Below are 14,055 nucleotides of genomic sequence, written 5' to 3' on the forward strand. Positions count from 1 at the left end.
ATGAGTCCGCTAGACAAATAGAAAGTTCTCCAGGAGGCCGCCATGTGGCATTGCACTTGTCTCATGAGTGTTAGCAGTGTCAGAGGCCTTGGGAGACAGCGTGGACCACCCGCCAGCAGCAGGCGTGGGGAGGTCTCCTTCTACCACTTACTAGCTGTGTGTCTTTAGGCAAGTTTTTTAACGTCTCCGATCCCTTCTGTGTATGTGAGCATAATTCCACCCACCCTCCTCCGGGAATTTAAAAAATTAACTGTGTAAAGTGCCTAGAAAACACGTTATGCATATTTGCATGTACTTCACACAGTATTCATGTTAAAGTCATTGTCAGTCCCTCCATGCTTATATGTAGAAGCTGAGGTCCAGAGCCGACTCGATTTGTTCCCAGATCCTGGGAACCATGGAAGTCTCCTCGTGACAGAGTCACGACCCATGTCTTTTAACCAGACTCTTAAAAACTTCCGGCCTCCAGCAACTGGCATCCAACACAGACATTTACATCTTTAATTTTTTGTTATTTTAAAAGTATTTTTTAAAACCTCTGTAATATCTACATTCATCATCTTGTGTTTGAAAAAGGGCAGTGCAGACTGAAAATAGCTATACTAAGAGAATAGCACATTGTTTTTCATTAATGACTTATATTCATCTTTTAAAGGATATCTTTAAAACATTTTTATTATTATATATTAAGAGCCAGTAAACGATGGTTTAATAGAGGTGGAGGGGGTAGAAATCATAATTCATTTGGAACAGACAGGCAAAGCGGATTTTTCCTTTCCCGTTAGCTTTACTTCTAAGAGTAAATATTAATGGCCAAATTTTTTTAGGAATTTTTTAAAGGTACCGTATAAAGAAAAGCTTGACTACAATGTGGAGTCTTTTAAAGATTTTGCCACATTGCCATCATCTTCTTTGCAGTAATTTTCCTGGGAGAATTAAACCATCTTGCTGCTAAAACCCTCCTCTCCCTCACCAGCCCCCTCCCCCCAATTAACTGCAGTGAATGAAGTGACATTCGCCTCCTTTGACCAAACAGTACCCCTTTGCACTTTGCAGGAGTGAAGAGGTTTGTCTCTCAGAGTGTAGACACAAAACTAACCAAACTAAGTCACCAAAAGATAAGTTCATGAATCCGCGGCCGTGGGGAGGGTGGCCTCAGGACCGGAGCCTGGGAGGGACACTGACAGCCAGTCTGGGCTCCTGCCGCAGGAACCCTGCGGGGCGAGGGAGTCTGCCGCTCATGTGGGCTCTGATAGAGGAACCTGGTGTGTCTTTAACAGCCCCGAATGTCAGCATGTCAAACAAGAGGGTAGAAGGGATTTTGGAAGTGCTCGCTCTCGTAGTCAGTAGATCAGAAGATTTAGGTCAAGGGATTTCTTTTTAAATAACCCTCCCACCCCGCTTATCTGTTTTGCATTTCTTGACTTCTGGTTTTTGATGGGAGGATATTAAGTAATGTTCATAAAGAGTCAGCTCTTTTAAAATGGTGGTTAATTTTGCTTGCTTTTGTAATTCCTGTTATTATTTCACATTCCCCCTTTCTTGCTTATTTAATCCCTATATATAAATCTCGACAAGCTTAAAAATGTAGAATTTATTTGTAAAGTTTATATGATTTGGAATTTTAGGTAGTGCATTAAATAACTACTTAGCAATAGAGTTCAGCCTCTCTCTCTCCAGAAAATACATGATTTTAAGCAAACGTGAACCATACTAGCCCGCCCCTTGCATAGATGCATCCCGAGAAATGGCCACCGGGGCAAGCGCTGCCAGTGCGCAGTGTACAGATGCACGTGCTTTCTCTTCTCACAGGCAAGGCAGCTTCCCGGGCATGAACCAGAGCGGACTCATGGCTTCCAGCTCTCCCTACAGCCAGCCCATGAACAACAGCTCGGGGCTGATGAACACGCAGGCGCCGCCCTACAGCATGACGCCCAACATGGTGAACAGCTCCACAGGTAACCTTGCCGCCGGCCAAGGCCGCCCTCCCCTCTCCTAGGCCCGCCCGCGGTTTGCACCTTGCCAGCTCCAGCCTCCATCTTCCTGTGAAGTGGGGAAAACACTGCTTTCTGCTTCTTGGGAACCTGCTCAGTCTACTTAACCGTTTTAAGACTTGAGGATTACATTTCATATAACTTATGTGGACATAGTTCAGTGCCATTCTTGGAGGGGGGGGGTGGGGCGGGCATTCTGGGAGTATCGGGCGGCCCACACAGTGTCTGTTTCTCACTTGATGGTGGTGGAGGCAAATGTGAACGTCCTGCTTCAGAGGAAACAACTGAGGGCAGAGTGTGGTCCCTTTATCCTTTAGGGAAACTCACCTTAAATGTCTACATGGGAGAGTGCTCTTTGCAGATTGTGGAGAAATTAGATACTTTGCTAAAGAACTGTTTTAAATTTTCAGTATGTTTACATCTTTCAACCCACTTTATGACCTCAACGGCTTTCTTACCAAATCCCACCTGATTAGTGCAGTAAGCGGATTGCGAAAATAGCAAGAATGCCCAAACCTGGGTAGATATCCCTGTTCTCAGACCCTCAGGCCCTGAGCCACCTCTGCAAGCCTCCTGCTTACCCAGGAGCCGAGTGCTGGTCTCGAGCTGAGAAAACGCCGTGTAGCTCACCTGACCTGTTGCTTCTCCCACCTGCGGGAGCGAGAGCCGCCCTGTGGGTGGGAGCCTCCGGGAGCGAATGAGGCTGGAGTGGCGGTCAAGTGGCGGTCAGGGCCCTGCTCCCCGGTGTGTGAGGAGAGCGCTGTGGAGCCAGAGGTGGTGCCCCAGGACCACTTCCATGCCTCTGCCTGCGCTGCCTTCCCACCGCTCGTCTCTGACGGCGCCCAGCGCTGTTGCTTCTCTGGCAGGCGAACGTAGCGCTGGGCTCACATCCTGCCCTCCTGCCGGAGCCAGTCCTGGGGTCTAGGGCCGGATGGGTACAGCCTTCTTCTGATTGCTCTCCTTTGAAAGGTTCAGAATAGGAAGCAGTAGGAACTGCTGGTGAAAATGAAAGTTTTTACATAAACAGAAGAGGCCTTCCTGGGGTGAGGGAGGCCAGGCCACCTTCATCCCTGAGGTGGTATTTTCACATCTGCGGTGACAAGGGCAAAGCTCTGAACAGCCTGTTAGCTAGAAGCTTCCCCACTGTCCCAGGTAATAAGGACTCTGGGTTGTGGCATTATGGGTTTTGTCTGGCTTGCTGAAATAAAATTACCTCAGAGCATTGAATCTACACAATAAATTCTCACCTACTATTAGCAATACTCATTTTTCCCTTTTTCTTTGGACTCCAGGGCCACAAAAATAACCAACAACAAACAGATGGCACCGTGCCCTGCCTGAGAAGATTTATGTATTCCTAAGGAATAACCAATTTCACGGAGATTCACAGAGAGGGTTTTTTACACTATTCAGATAATTCAGTTATTTGTTATTTCATACATAGGTAATCTGTTCCGTGAAAGGCCATTTATCCTCACAGGCTTTCGTACGGACTAGTAGTATATATTTTTTTATTGCATTGTGCATTTTGAAATATTGAATTTTTAATAATTTAAACATTCATCAAAATTTTTTACACATTTATGTGATTTTATTTCAGCTTTATTAAGTCAAATGCTACCCTGATAGAAAGTAATAATGCCACACATCCGAGGAATAGTGACGATTCAGCGTTTGCTGGCATGTGGTGAGGGCCCACGCATGTCTGCAGGACTGTGGGGCTGGCTCCGGGGGAGTGGACGGCAGGCCCAGGGCAGTGAGCTCCTGCGGAGCATTAGGTCTGAAGGTGCTCACTCAGCTTTTCTAGAGATTGGCCAGGCAGGGGCAATGGGCAGGGGCGGTGGGTATGGGTGATGGGCTGATTTCCTGGGAGAGTGATGCTGGCTCACATGCTGGGTTTGCTCAGGTTGATGTTCCCGTGGGCCGGCTCGGGTGGGAGAGGGCTGTGGTGGACATGGTGGGTCCTGCTGTCTCCTGTTTGGCCCACGTGGAGGTGCGTCAGCATAGGGGGGTCTCAGGGGGCACCCAGGCCATGCTGAGCTAGATAGAGGAGTGTGCTTTCCTCGTACACTGTGTGTGTTGTGTCAACAGTGTTCTTTATATAGTTGCCACATATAAACACAGTCACAAATATTACAGGTGTGTGCACGTGCGTTTCTGGCCCTATTTTGCCATCCTCTGGGAATGATCTGCAGCCTCGGAAGGAGACTGAGAAACAAGTGGGAGAGGAGGCATGAGCGTTGAAGTCCCCTTTTGCTCACACGATGTGCTCTCTGTGTCCTTTTGAATATATCAAGTCCAGGGTGAGACAGCTGCCTTGGGGCCTTGGCCCGCACTGACTCTCAGAGTCATTCTGGCTCTTCTTTCTCTGGTGAAGCCGGAGGGGAGCGCGTGCAGTGTCTGCAGACGCTGCATCTGCACCGGGTCCTCTGCTGCCCTTTCGTGTCTGAGCTTCACCTGCTGGGTTGGGGGAGGGAGGGGTGGGGCGCAGGGCCTGATTTAACACGTCCCTATGGCGGTGGTCTCTCTCTTCTGGGAAAGGGGAAGAAATGGTGCCCTGGACCCCTTTGCTCTGGGAGAGTGGGTGGGGCTTTGTGCACGATTCCCTGAGAATTCTGCTAAGAAGGCAAAATAAGCATTTCAACAAAAGGATGGGGAAAGCCACCGTAAAGAAAGACCTGGTGGTCCCTTTGGAAGGATAACATTTACATTGTAAGGCAGGAGCACTAAACAGAGCTATTACTCTACGTCCTTATGTGTCTCTCAAAATAATAAAGCAATGCAATCTTTGACAGTTTTCATATGTGTATAACCCAAATGCCCATTTTAAAATATATAATATTTTATCTGTTTTAAATGAAGAAGTTTGGAGAATTTCAAGTCAATATATATGCTTCTATTCATCTAAGTCTGATTTTTAAATCAGTGTAAGTTATTATCATTAACTGTCATAATACATAATGACCTAGTTCCTTACGCTTCCACATTGCTTTTGTGAACATTGACACATTTAATGCATGAAGAACATCATGTGTTACAAATGCTGACAAAACTGTGGTAGCCATTGGAGAAGCCGCGTGTCCGTGACTTGGCCACTTTCTCTGGAATTGCGTGCTGCCGCTCCTTGGAGCCCACTCTGTGAATAGCCTACGAGGACGGGTGGACTTGCATAAATAAGCCCCTCTCTCCACACTCGTCCTGCTTCCCCCCTTCTATTTCACAATGTACAGATTTACCAGTTCCTATCTTGCTAGACCCCAGAGGTAAAACCACCCGAAGCAGCAAGGCGGACTTCGTGTAATATCTCTCAGCTGCTGTTTTGAGGTTTCACACATTCACAAAAATAACAGCATTTTTAGCTGATCCCAATAGATTTTTCTCTGCAGCTGCATCACTTGAAAAAGCTTTTTGTTCCAGTTCTTAAAGTCTAAGTATTGAAAGTAATTTGAAAAAGAAAAAAGAAAAACATCCCAATTATGATTTGTGTGTGTGATGATGACTTCAAGGGCTGACGGGGCTGCACATGGGCTGTGAAAAGCCAGCAATGGGAGCGGGAGCGGCGCGCCCATGGAGCGCACCCGTGGGAGCTGGCGGCACGTGGCAGGGTGGGCTGTTTTGGCAGGACCTCTGGTCCCAACCTGCAGTGATGCTAACGATATTAGCAAATCAGCTCCACAGAGCTTGCCAGCTAATTCACCAGAGCCCTGCTCTCCTCTCTCTGCTGTAATTAAAACTAATTATTTTCTAAAACATAGTAATACACGAATATGTGCAGTAATCGTTTTGTAGTGGGCAATCTGTGGAGCTTTTCTGAAGCTCCCTTTCTCTTTGTGTTGTTTGGCACATCGTGCTCCGCGTGCACACCCACTCGCAGGATGGAAAGTGGGTCCTGTCCAGAAAACCTCAGGATTAACTTGCTTTGAAATAGGAATGTTTTCTGGTCTCAGCTCGCTTATAAGGCTCACAATGCTCTCCCTCTTCCTTCTCCGCCTCCACCTCTCCTCTCCGACTCCTCGCACGTGTCTGGTGTCGCACCTGCAGCCCGTGCTGTGCAGATGGTCTCACAGTGGGGTCCTGCAGGAGCTCAGCTGTCACTCCCGGGTACCTACACTCATTCCCACTGTGGCCTCACTCTTCCTTCAAAAAGAAACTATTTTCACTTGAAAATGTCTATTCGTATTTGCAATAAATGTGTATAAGTCAGTTGTTCTTTGGTAACCCTTTCATTCTAAAGCGTAGATGAATTTGATTGAATTTCTGAGCCGAGGAAGAGAGGAGTTTTGCCTGGGATCATCAGGTTGACCAGGAGCTGCGTGGGTGTTTGCCCTGGGTGTCTGAGCTTTGCCCAGGACTGACAGATGTACGCAGCGCACCAGGCCGGAAGGAAACCAGCCCGTGCCAAATAACTAGATTCTTTCCTTCAAAACTTACTTTTGATCATTGTCTTTGAAGTCATCTGTTACAATTGTGTTCCATTATTATAGACTAGGCCACATGCAATAGATAAATAAGCCTTTCGAATGAAACACTATAATATGTCAGATGACTTTGCAGACTTACAGATTCTGTGAATTTAGGAAATGAAGGAAGCACTAAATCCTCTAGTCACCAGGTAAAAAATATACACAACCAGCATTTGCTTTCCACACCTGATGAGCAAGTTAAAGACTGGGCTTATGGAATAATATTGCTAGAAGTTGACTTTCAGTGGTTTGGATCTTGAGTAAATGATTGCTTCTTTTTTTTAAATAAAGGATTGCCAGAATGTCATGCTATGTCAACTTCAGAAATTAGTTTGCTCTGAGTTACGATTTCCTTTTCCTTTCCTTCCTTCAAGGGACGTTCCGGTGCCCCGTGCATCGCTCAGTAACTTGTGTTAGCGGGCGCTCCACCTGAGGATTCATATGTATAATCCTAAACTCTTTCTCCTGTTTTCGATTAGCATCTATGGGTCTTGCAGATATGATGTCTCCTGGTGAATCCAAGCTGCCCCTGCCTCTCAAAGCCGACGGGAAGGAAGAAGGCACTCCGCAGCCCGAGAGCAAGGCGAAGGTACTTCCTCTCTGCACGGGTGGGCTGCCTGCTAACGCTGCACGTCCTTGCGTCGCTGGTGCTGGCCCACGCTGCTTCCCGTCTGGTCTTCTCTCTGCATGCCTTCACTTGTGCACATGTCTGTAGCCTTTCTTCCCCCACCCCGTCATGGCGTGGATCTGAAAGTTACTAGTTCTTACGGCATTAACTCACGGCTGTGGGAGGGGGTGGCGGGACAGGACCCCTAAGAGAAGTGCTCTGGGGTGGGGAGAAGGAAGGGATCTTGCCTGGTTTTGATTCTTGCAGCCATTTTCTCTGCCTTCAGTTTATAGCTTCCTGTTTTGGCCGCCTCAGCAACAGCAACATATTTAATATTTTGCTTTCCTGCCTTATTTGATAAATAAGGTGAACAGCTTTTTTTTTTCCTTTCTTTCATAAGGGGTAACCCATGCTTAGCATTCCTTGTGAGCTTGAAGTGAGCATGGTGGCTTAGTGGCCGTATCCAGCATCAGCAAACTCACCGAATTGTACTAATTAAGAATGTTGTTTTAATACCGTCTATGTGTGTGTTTTTGTGTCTCTGTTTGTACGTCTTTATATAAATATGAAAGTTCGTCTGTTAAACTGGATGTACTTTTTGTTATTTTAAATAAAGTTTGCCCTACCTTTGTCTTTTTTTTTTTTTTATTCCTCTACCACAGGATAGCTACAGCTCTCAGGGTATTTCTCAGCCCCCCACCCCCGGCAACCTGCCAGTCCCCTCCCCAATGTCCCCCAGCTCTGCTAGCATCTCCTCATTTCATGGAGATGAGAGCGATAGCATTAGCAGCCCGGGCTGGCCCAAGACTCCATCAAGCCCTGTAAGTGGCTCTGATTTTTTTGTTTTTTATTTTTTTGGTGGTTTTTGGATAATTAAGTAATTCTACTTTAATGCTTGCTTATTTATTTGTTTTATAAGACTTTTTCTTCAATAATTTATCCATAAAAGGGGTTTCTTTATAATTGCATTAGTAACAAAATGAGCAAAGTTGATGTGTATCATAGAATTGGATCTCTGTCGATGAAACCGCTGCTGTGAACAAGCACCTACAAGCACGAGGTTGTGTTACGGGTCCAAACTCCTCCCCATGGGGACCGTTCAAATACCGAGTCCATGTGCACTTAGCACAGTTAAAACAAGTCCCTCCTCATTTACGTGGGAACTATGAGCAGTCATGGAGTAAATGGCAAGTTTGGCCTTCAGCAAGTTTGTTGTATCTGAAACATCTTATTTCAAAACTGCCTGCCTGAGAATATAAGCATTACGCTCGGGGCACGCCTTAGATGTATGTCAGCCCTGCTCCCACCCCCTGTCGGCATCAGCAGAGAAGTGGTAGGAATGCTGGTGCATGAGACTCTGGGAACTACTCTTAGATGACTGGTGTGTGCCTACGCTAGAGTCGGTGAGACGAAGACTTAATATCCTGCAAAAGACTGCTGAGAATCCTGAAACTAAGTGTTGGTTTCCATATGATACATAAAAAACAAAAATTATAACGTGTATGTAAGGGGATTTTTTAGCCTTTATGTTCTTATGCCCGTAGAGTCTTTGTTTTCCTTCTAAAGAAATTAATTCTGTGCCATTAAAAAAAAAAAGAATGGCACTGTAGTAACCTTTATTTTACATTCATATAAGGACTCAAAAGATCTTTGTAAAAAAAACCTTAACATGCAATTACTCACCAGGAAGGCTTAATTAACACGCTAATTTTTGTAAGAGGGTGGATTGGAGAGCACAGCTCAGTACAGGGAGTGGGAGAAGGTAACTGGGACCTGGCAACCTCGTCAGCGCCCGAAAGGAGGCTGCGCTCATCATCCACTCGCCGGTTCACGCGGATGGGCTGGAGGTCGGAAGAGCTGGTTGCAGCAGATGCTTGTAGAATTCATACCGAGCTCTGGTCTAACCAGCATTTTCCTTTCCAGAGGAAGAAAGGGTAGATGTTCGCTGGTACCTTCTCTGTAGACAACCCAGATGAATGAGAAGTCGCGCGGGGGGCTGTGCAGAACTGCGGGGCGGAGGGTGCCGCTCCTTCCTGCTGATGTCTGTGTTATTGGCTTTGAGTCTCAGAAGGCAGCCAACATGGAGGGTGTTTCCCCATAATCGACCCTGGTTTTTGTTTGTTTTAATCATAAGAAAAGTATTTTTGGATCAGTAACACTCTCACATTAACAGGTAGAATTCAAATTAAAACTTTCCAAAATCATTTGTATGTTGGCTCAGAGGGGAAAATTTCAGAGGCTGAAATCTTTAAAACCTTAAGATAATAATTAAGACCAATAATTGATTAAAAATAAAGACTACTGATAGACTATGTTTAAAAATTCCACCTTGCTGATTTCTGAATTATAAAGAAAGGTTGAGGTATTTATTGTAGTTTTAACTTATAAGTTGCATACACCCACTTTCTACATAAATACAAGAAAAAAGCAAACTGAAATGTTAACCTCATTTTCCGATTATAATGCATTGTACTTAAAATTGCATATCACTTTCCTCTTTTTTCTAAATATTTCCATGTACATTATCTCTTCCTGTGCCATAGACATTTTGAGAATTTACAAACCACTTCTGGCTCCGGGGGTCAGTGAGGACGGAGAGGCTGCAGCTCGGGGGAGGGGATGGTTAGATGCTCGTTGTGGGTGAGAAAGCCCCTTTCCTGAGTGAGACGTTAATTCAAGAAAGACCGAAGGATCTTGAAAGGAAGGACCTCAGACTGTGTCTGCTGTCACGTCACTGCTGGTGTGTGCAGTTTAGGAGTCTCCTCCTGCTGAGAGAGGCTTCGGTTTGTGCCTAGCGTTGCTCTCACCAGTGTCCCTGATGAAGTCCGTCTAGTACAGTGGTTCTCAACCTTCTGGCCCTTTAAATACAGTTCCTCATGTTGTGACCCAACCATAAAATTATTTTTGTTGCTACTTCATAACTGTAATGTTGCTACTGTTATGAATTGTAATGTAAATATCTGATATGCAGGATGGTCTTAGGCGACCCCTGTGAAAGGGTCGTTCGACTGCCAAAGGGGTCGCGACCCACAGGTTGAGAACCGCTGGTCTAGTAGCAGGCCCAGCGCGGACTGAACAGTAGAGACGCTCTGTGCTTTGACAGTGTGTGGGACCAACACTGTTGTCACAAAATATTGCACAATAAAAATAAACATTTGCACATCCACATACTACAGGCATATGGTAAAGCCTGCGGAATGTGAATCTGCCCAGAGACGAGGAAAATGTACTTGGAGACTTAAGTTCTAGGCGAGGAGAACATGGGCGGCACTGGAGCGATGTCGTGCTGTGGTTTCCCGCCATCCCCACGCGGGCTGGCCTCCGGCAGCTCCGTGCGCTGGGACAGGTTCCCGCCGCGGAAGCCTTGCGAGGCGGGAAGGCCAGCCCCTCTGCAGAGCTCACTGGCCGTGGGAAGGTGCCTAATGACGTTATCCAAAAGCCACACCACAGCCAGGTCTGAGCAGACGAGGTCTGCGGGCCTCGTGATGAAGTCTGTACTCTTTCCTGAGGCTGTTGTTTCTCTCCATGTCCTTTTTCTCTGGCCGGACACCCGAATTCTCACTTTGGAAGCAGACCCCGAGGCCAGGAGAGGGGATGCTGAGTGTGGGCACGGTCCCGTCTCAGCTTTCGGTCTTACTAGGTAGTGTCCAATTCCCGGAGCACCTTGCTCACGAAATCCGCTTTTTAGGATGTTTTAATCAGCTGTTAATTCTTATTGGGATGGTGCCAGGCTTCTTGGACCTTTCTTGTCATGTGAGTGTTCATTCATAGATATGCCAAGTGCCCTCGGTGTGCAGTCACAGTTGGTGCCTCCAGGTCAGCAGGGCCCTGCCTTGTGCACTTCATGTCCAGTCGGGAGAGTAGAGGCAGACAGATGCTCCATGCGGTGGGAGGCTTTTACTCACTGTGTCACCAGGCGCACAAGGCAGACAAAGCCTGCAGTGAGGGGCAGGCACTGGGGTCGTCCTAGCACCTGGCACATGAACCCAGCCTGACCACTAGCTTTTTTTTTTTCTTTTCTCACCTGACGATATTTTTCTATTGATTTTAAGAGAGAGGGAAAGACAGAGAAACATCGATGTGAGAGAGACAGGTCGATTGGTTGCCTCCTGCACGCACCCCAACCAGGGCCCGGGCCAGAGAGGAGCCTGCAACAAGGTACTTGCCCTTGACTGGAATCAAACCCAGGACCCTTCAGTTCACAGGCCGATGCTCTATCCACTGAGCCAAACTGGCTTGGGCTAGCTTTTCATTCAGGTGCATGTGCCTACATTATAGCACCGTGAAAATGCTTTTCTGAAGCTTTAAAAACTGAGAAATAAAGTGATTGTATTAAGAATTATGATCTTCAGTACATTTTTCTAATTTTAAGGGAACAAATTGAGATATGCAGACATTAAACTTAAGTTTATTTAACAAAGCAAGGTCAGAAAAGTTAAACTATGCATCGTCAAGCTAATTGTAGGCCTGTTTCCGGTCCGGATGACCCACTCCTTTCATTGCCCGGGTCCTGAGTGGCTTCTCCCGGGGCAGAGAGGACGGGCCAGCACGGCAATTCAGTCTTAGATTCTGGGTGTGCAGAGCTAATCGAGTGATTTCACATCGAAAAGATTGCTTTTATTTCTCTTATCCTGAGTCGAATCTGAAACATTTTTAGTTTTTTTACAGATAAAGTGCAAGAGGGAGGTTGGTTTTATGTTAATTGATTTTAGGTGAGAATGCTTTTCCTCATGTCCTTATTTCAAATTATCTTTTATTTTAAAACACTGGATCCGTGTTTTTAGAATATTTCCCAAAAAGCGAAAGACTTTGACACTAGGATTTAGAATCTTCCGACACCTGCCCCGTTGATGACAGGGCTCCTGGGATGCCATAGTGTGCGAAAGCGGCATCAAACGTTAGAGCCGCGTTGTTCCTTGTCAAGCACTCCTTGGCTATAAGCACAGGAAAATACATTTTAAAGACACAGTGTCTATCGCGTGTGCTCCATAGCGCAGTGTGTACAAGGCTAACAGACATACTAGGAATGTGTGCGTACAGTTTTCAGCACTTCTCTAAAGTAATTTTTAAGTGGCTGGCCGTTAGCTTCAGCATCGATGTAAATTCTAAAAGATCACTATGTTTTATCCTGCCACTCCACATTTTTTTATTTGCATCAACTCTGTCACCCACTTCTGTATATTTGATGTAAAGATTTCGTGCCTCAATAATTCTAAAGCTGGAGGCTTAAAATTTCAGTGAAAACAGCTTGTTAATTAAAGGAAAAGCTGCCACTCGGCAGCTCTGTTGGTTTCCTTCTCCAACATCCTTGCTCAGGTCCTACTTTTATTGGGGACCATGTTGCTAAACAGTCACATCAAACCTCAATGTCAATCATGTTATTCAACCCCCCAAATTTCAGCAATGTGTTTGAAATTATGTTAGGCTAAGTTTCATGCAGAAGAGATAAGAAAATCCCCATCTAAACAATGACTCTATGTTGCAAACAATAACCTAATAAACAAACATGAATAAATGAAGTCAGTTACTGTTCCAAGGAGATCTTTATAGGGAAATTAGAAGCGATTCTGTACAGCAACCCCCAGAGTTGCAAATATTACAAGTACATGAATATTGTTACAAATATAGAGACATAAAAGGAAGGGAACTGTTGGGCTGCTTAGGACTAAAAGTGTCCCTTTCCCGGGTCACGGAGCAGATGGTGGCTTCAGGTGTGCAGAAACGGCAGCTTTTGACATTTCAGTATCAAGTATAGTTAGAAAAATAATAGACCGAGAATTAGAGCATCGGCCTGAACCATGTGGGCCTTAAGCACATGTGTGTAAAAGTAAGCAGATATTTGCCTATAGATACCCCAGGAGTATGAAAAAGCACGTGTCCGTGATGAAGGCCTGGTTACCTAAGGAAGCTAACAGCCCTTCACCAGGCGGAGAAGCTCAAGCATCTTCAGCGGGGAAGCGGTCGCCGCGGGGCGTGCTGGGGCCTCAGCCAGGAGCCTGTAAAGCTCTCGGACAGGCCTGGGGCCCACACCCTGGTCCTGTGATCCGTGACCTACCTCTTATTTCCCACAAGTTCCACGTGTTTGCTCTTCCTCCATATGATTTAGAGTTTTAATGAAGACACACATTAGCCATTCTTATTTTGACAAGGAAAGTGCAGCTCATGTTTTGGGGACTCTATAAATACATGTGAAATTTAAATTCATTGTGATCGTTCTGTGAGTTAACACCCTCTTATTTTTAAAAATGACGATGGTGTCATTGGAATCTTGCCTTCTGGGATTCAACGCTTATATCAGTAAAGTAAAAGAGGTTTTTTTAAGTATATAACGGGGGAGGGTTCGGGCCTTTATTTAAAATCAAAGTAAATTCTTCATTAAGAAATGTATAGTTTGTGCCTGAACTAGTAGCCTTCATTCCTAGTTGTTGTGTGATAGCAGTAGTTTTTAAAATGTATTCTCTTTTTGTACCTGGTAGCTCATTACTTTTTCTCACCTTCTTCCCTGACCCTCTGCCCACCCTTTCCCCCTCCAAATGCTTCTTCTGGCCCCAGAAGTCCAGCTCATCCACCACCACTGGGGAGAAGATTACAAAGGTGTATGAGCTGGGGAGCGAGCCAGAGAGGAAGCTGTGGGTCGACCGCTACCTGACCTTCATGGAGGAGAGAGGCTCCCCTGTCTCCAGCCTGCCCGCCGTGGGCAAGAAGCCGCTGGACCTGTTCCGGCTCTATGTCTGCGTCAAAGAGATCGGAGGTTTGGCCCAGGTGAGTTGAATGAGTGAATGAGTGAAGAGGGAGGCATTCTGGATAAGCTCTCACCGCAACCTTCTTTGACTATATAGACTTGGGTTGTTTTCTCACGGAGAAAAAGCTTCTCTTGTGAGAAAGTCACCCTCATGGGGACCCATGCAGGGAGAGCATCGGGACTGGGGACCCTGGCTTCACAGCCAGCTCGCAGTGTGACCCCCCCCCCCCCCCCCCCCCCCCCCCCCCC

At 46.1% G+C, this 14,055-nt stretch overlaps 1 protein-coding gene across 6 annotated transcripts in view; it reads left to right on the forward strand.

The window, feature by feature from the left end:
- Positions 1 to 14,055, forward strand: part of ARID1B (AT rich interactive domain 1B (SWI1-like)) — a 407,074-nt gene that overhangs the window by 368,932 nt on the left and 24,087 nt on the right. For 5 of the 6 annotated variants that reach the window (XM_014545060.1, XM_014545058.1, XM_014545059.1 and 2 more), the window contains 4 exons: positions 1,813 to 1,958; positions 6,937 to 7,046; positions 7,727 to 7,885; positions 13,617 to 13,826. In XM_014545060.1, the coding sequence (XP_014400546.1) occupies positions 1,813 to 1,958; positions 6,937 to 7,046; positions 7,727 to 7,885; positions 13,617 to 13,826 (625 nt within the window). The remainder of the gene's footprint in view (positions 1 to 1,812; positions 1,959 to 6,936; positions 7,047 to 7,726; positions 7,886 to 13,616; positions 13,827 to 14,055) is intronic. The other variant, XM_014545062.1, reaches the window with a different exon arrangement.

Source organism: Myotis brandtii, unplaced genomic scaffold, assembly GCF_000412655.1.
Source record: "Myotis brandtii unplaced genomic scaffold, ASM41265v1 scaffold395, whole genome shotgun sequence".
Taxonomy (NCBI): domain Eukaryota; kingdom Metazoa; phylum Chordata; class Mammalia; order Chiroptera; family Vespertilionidae; genus Myotis; species Myotis brandtii.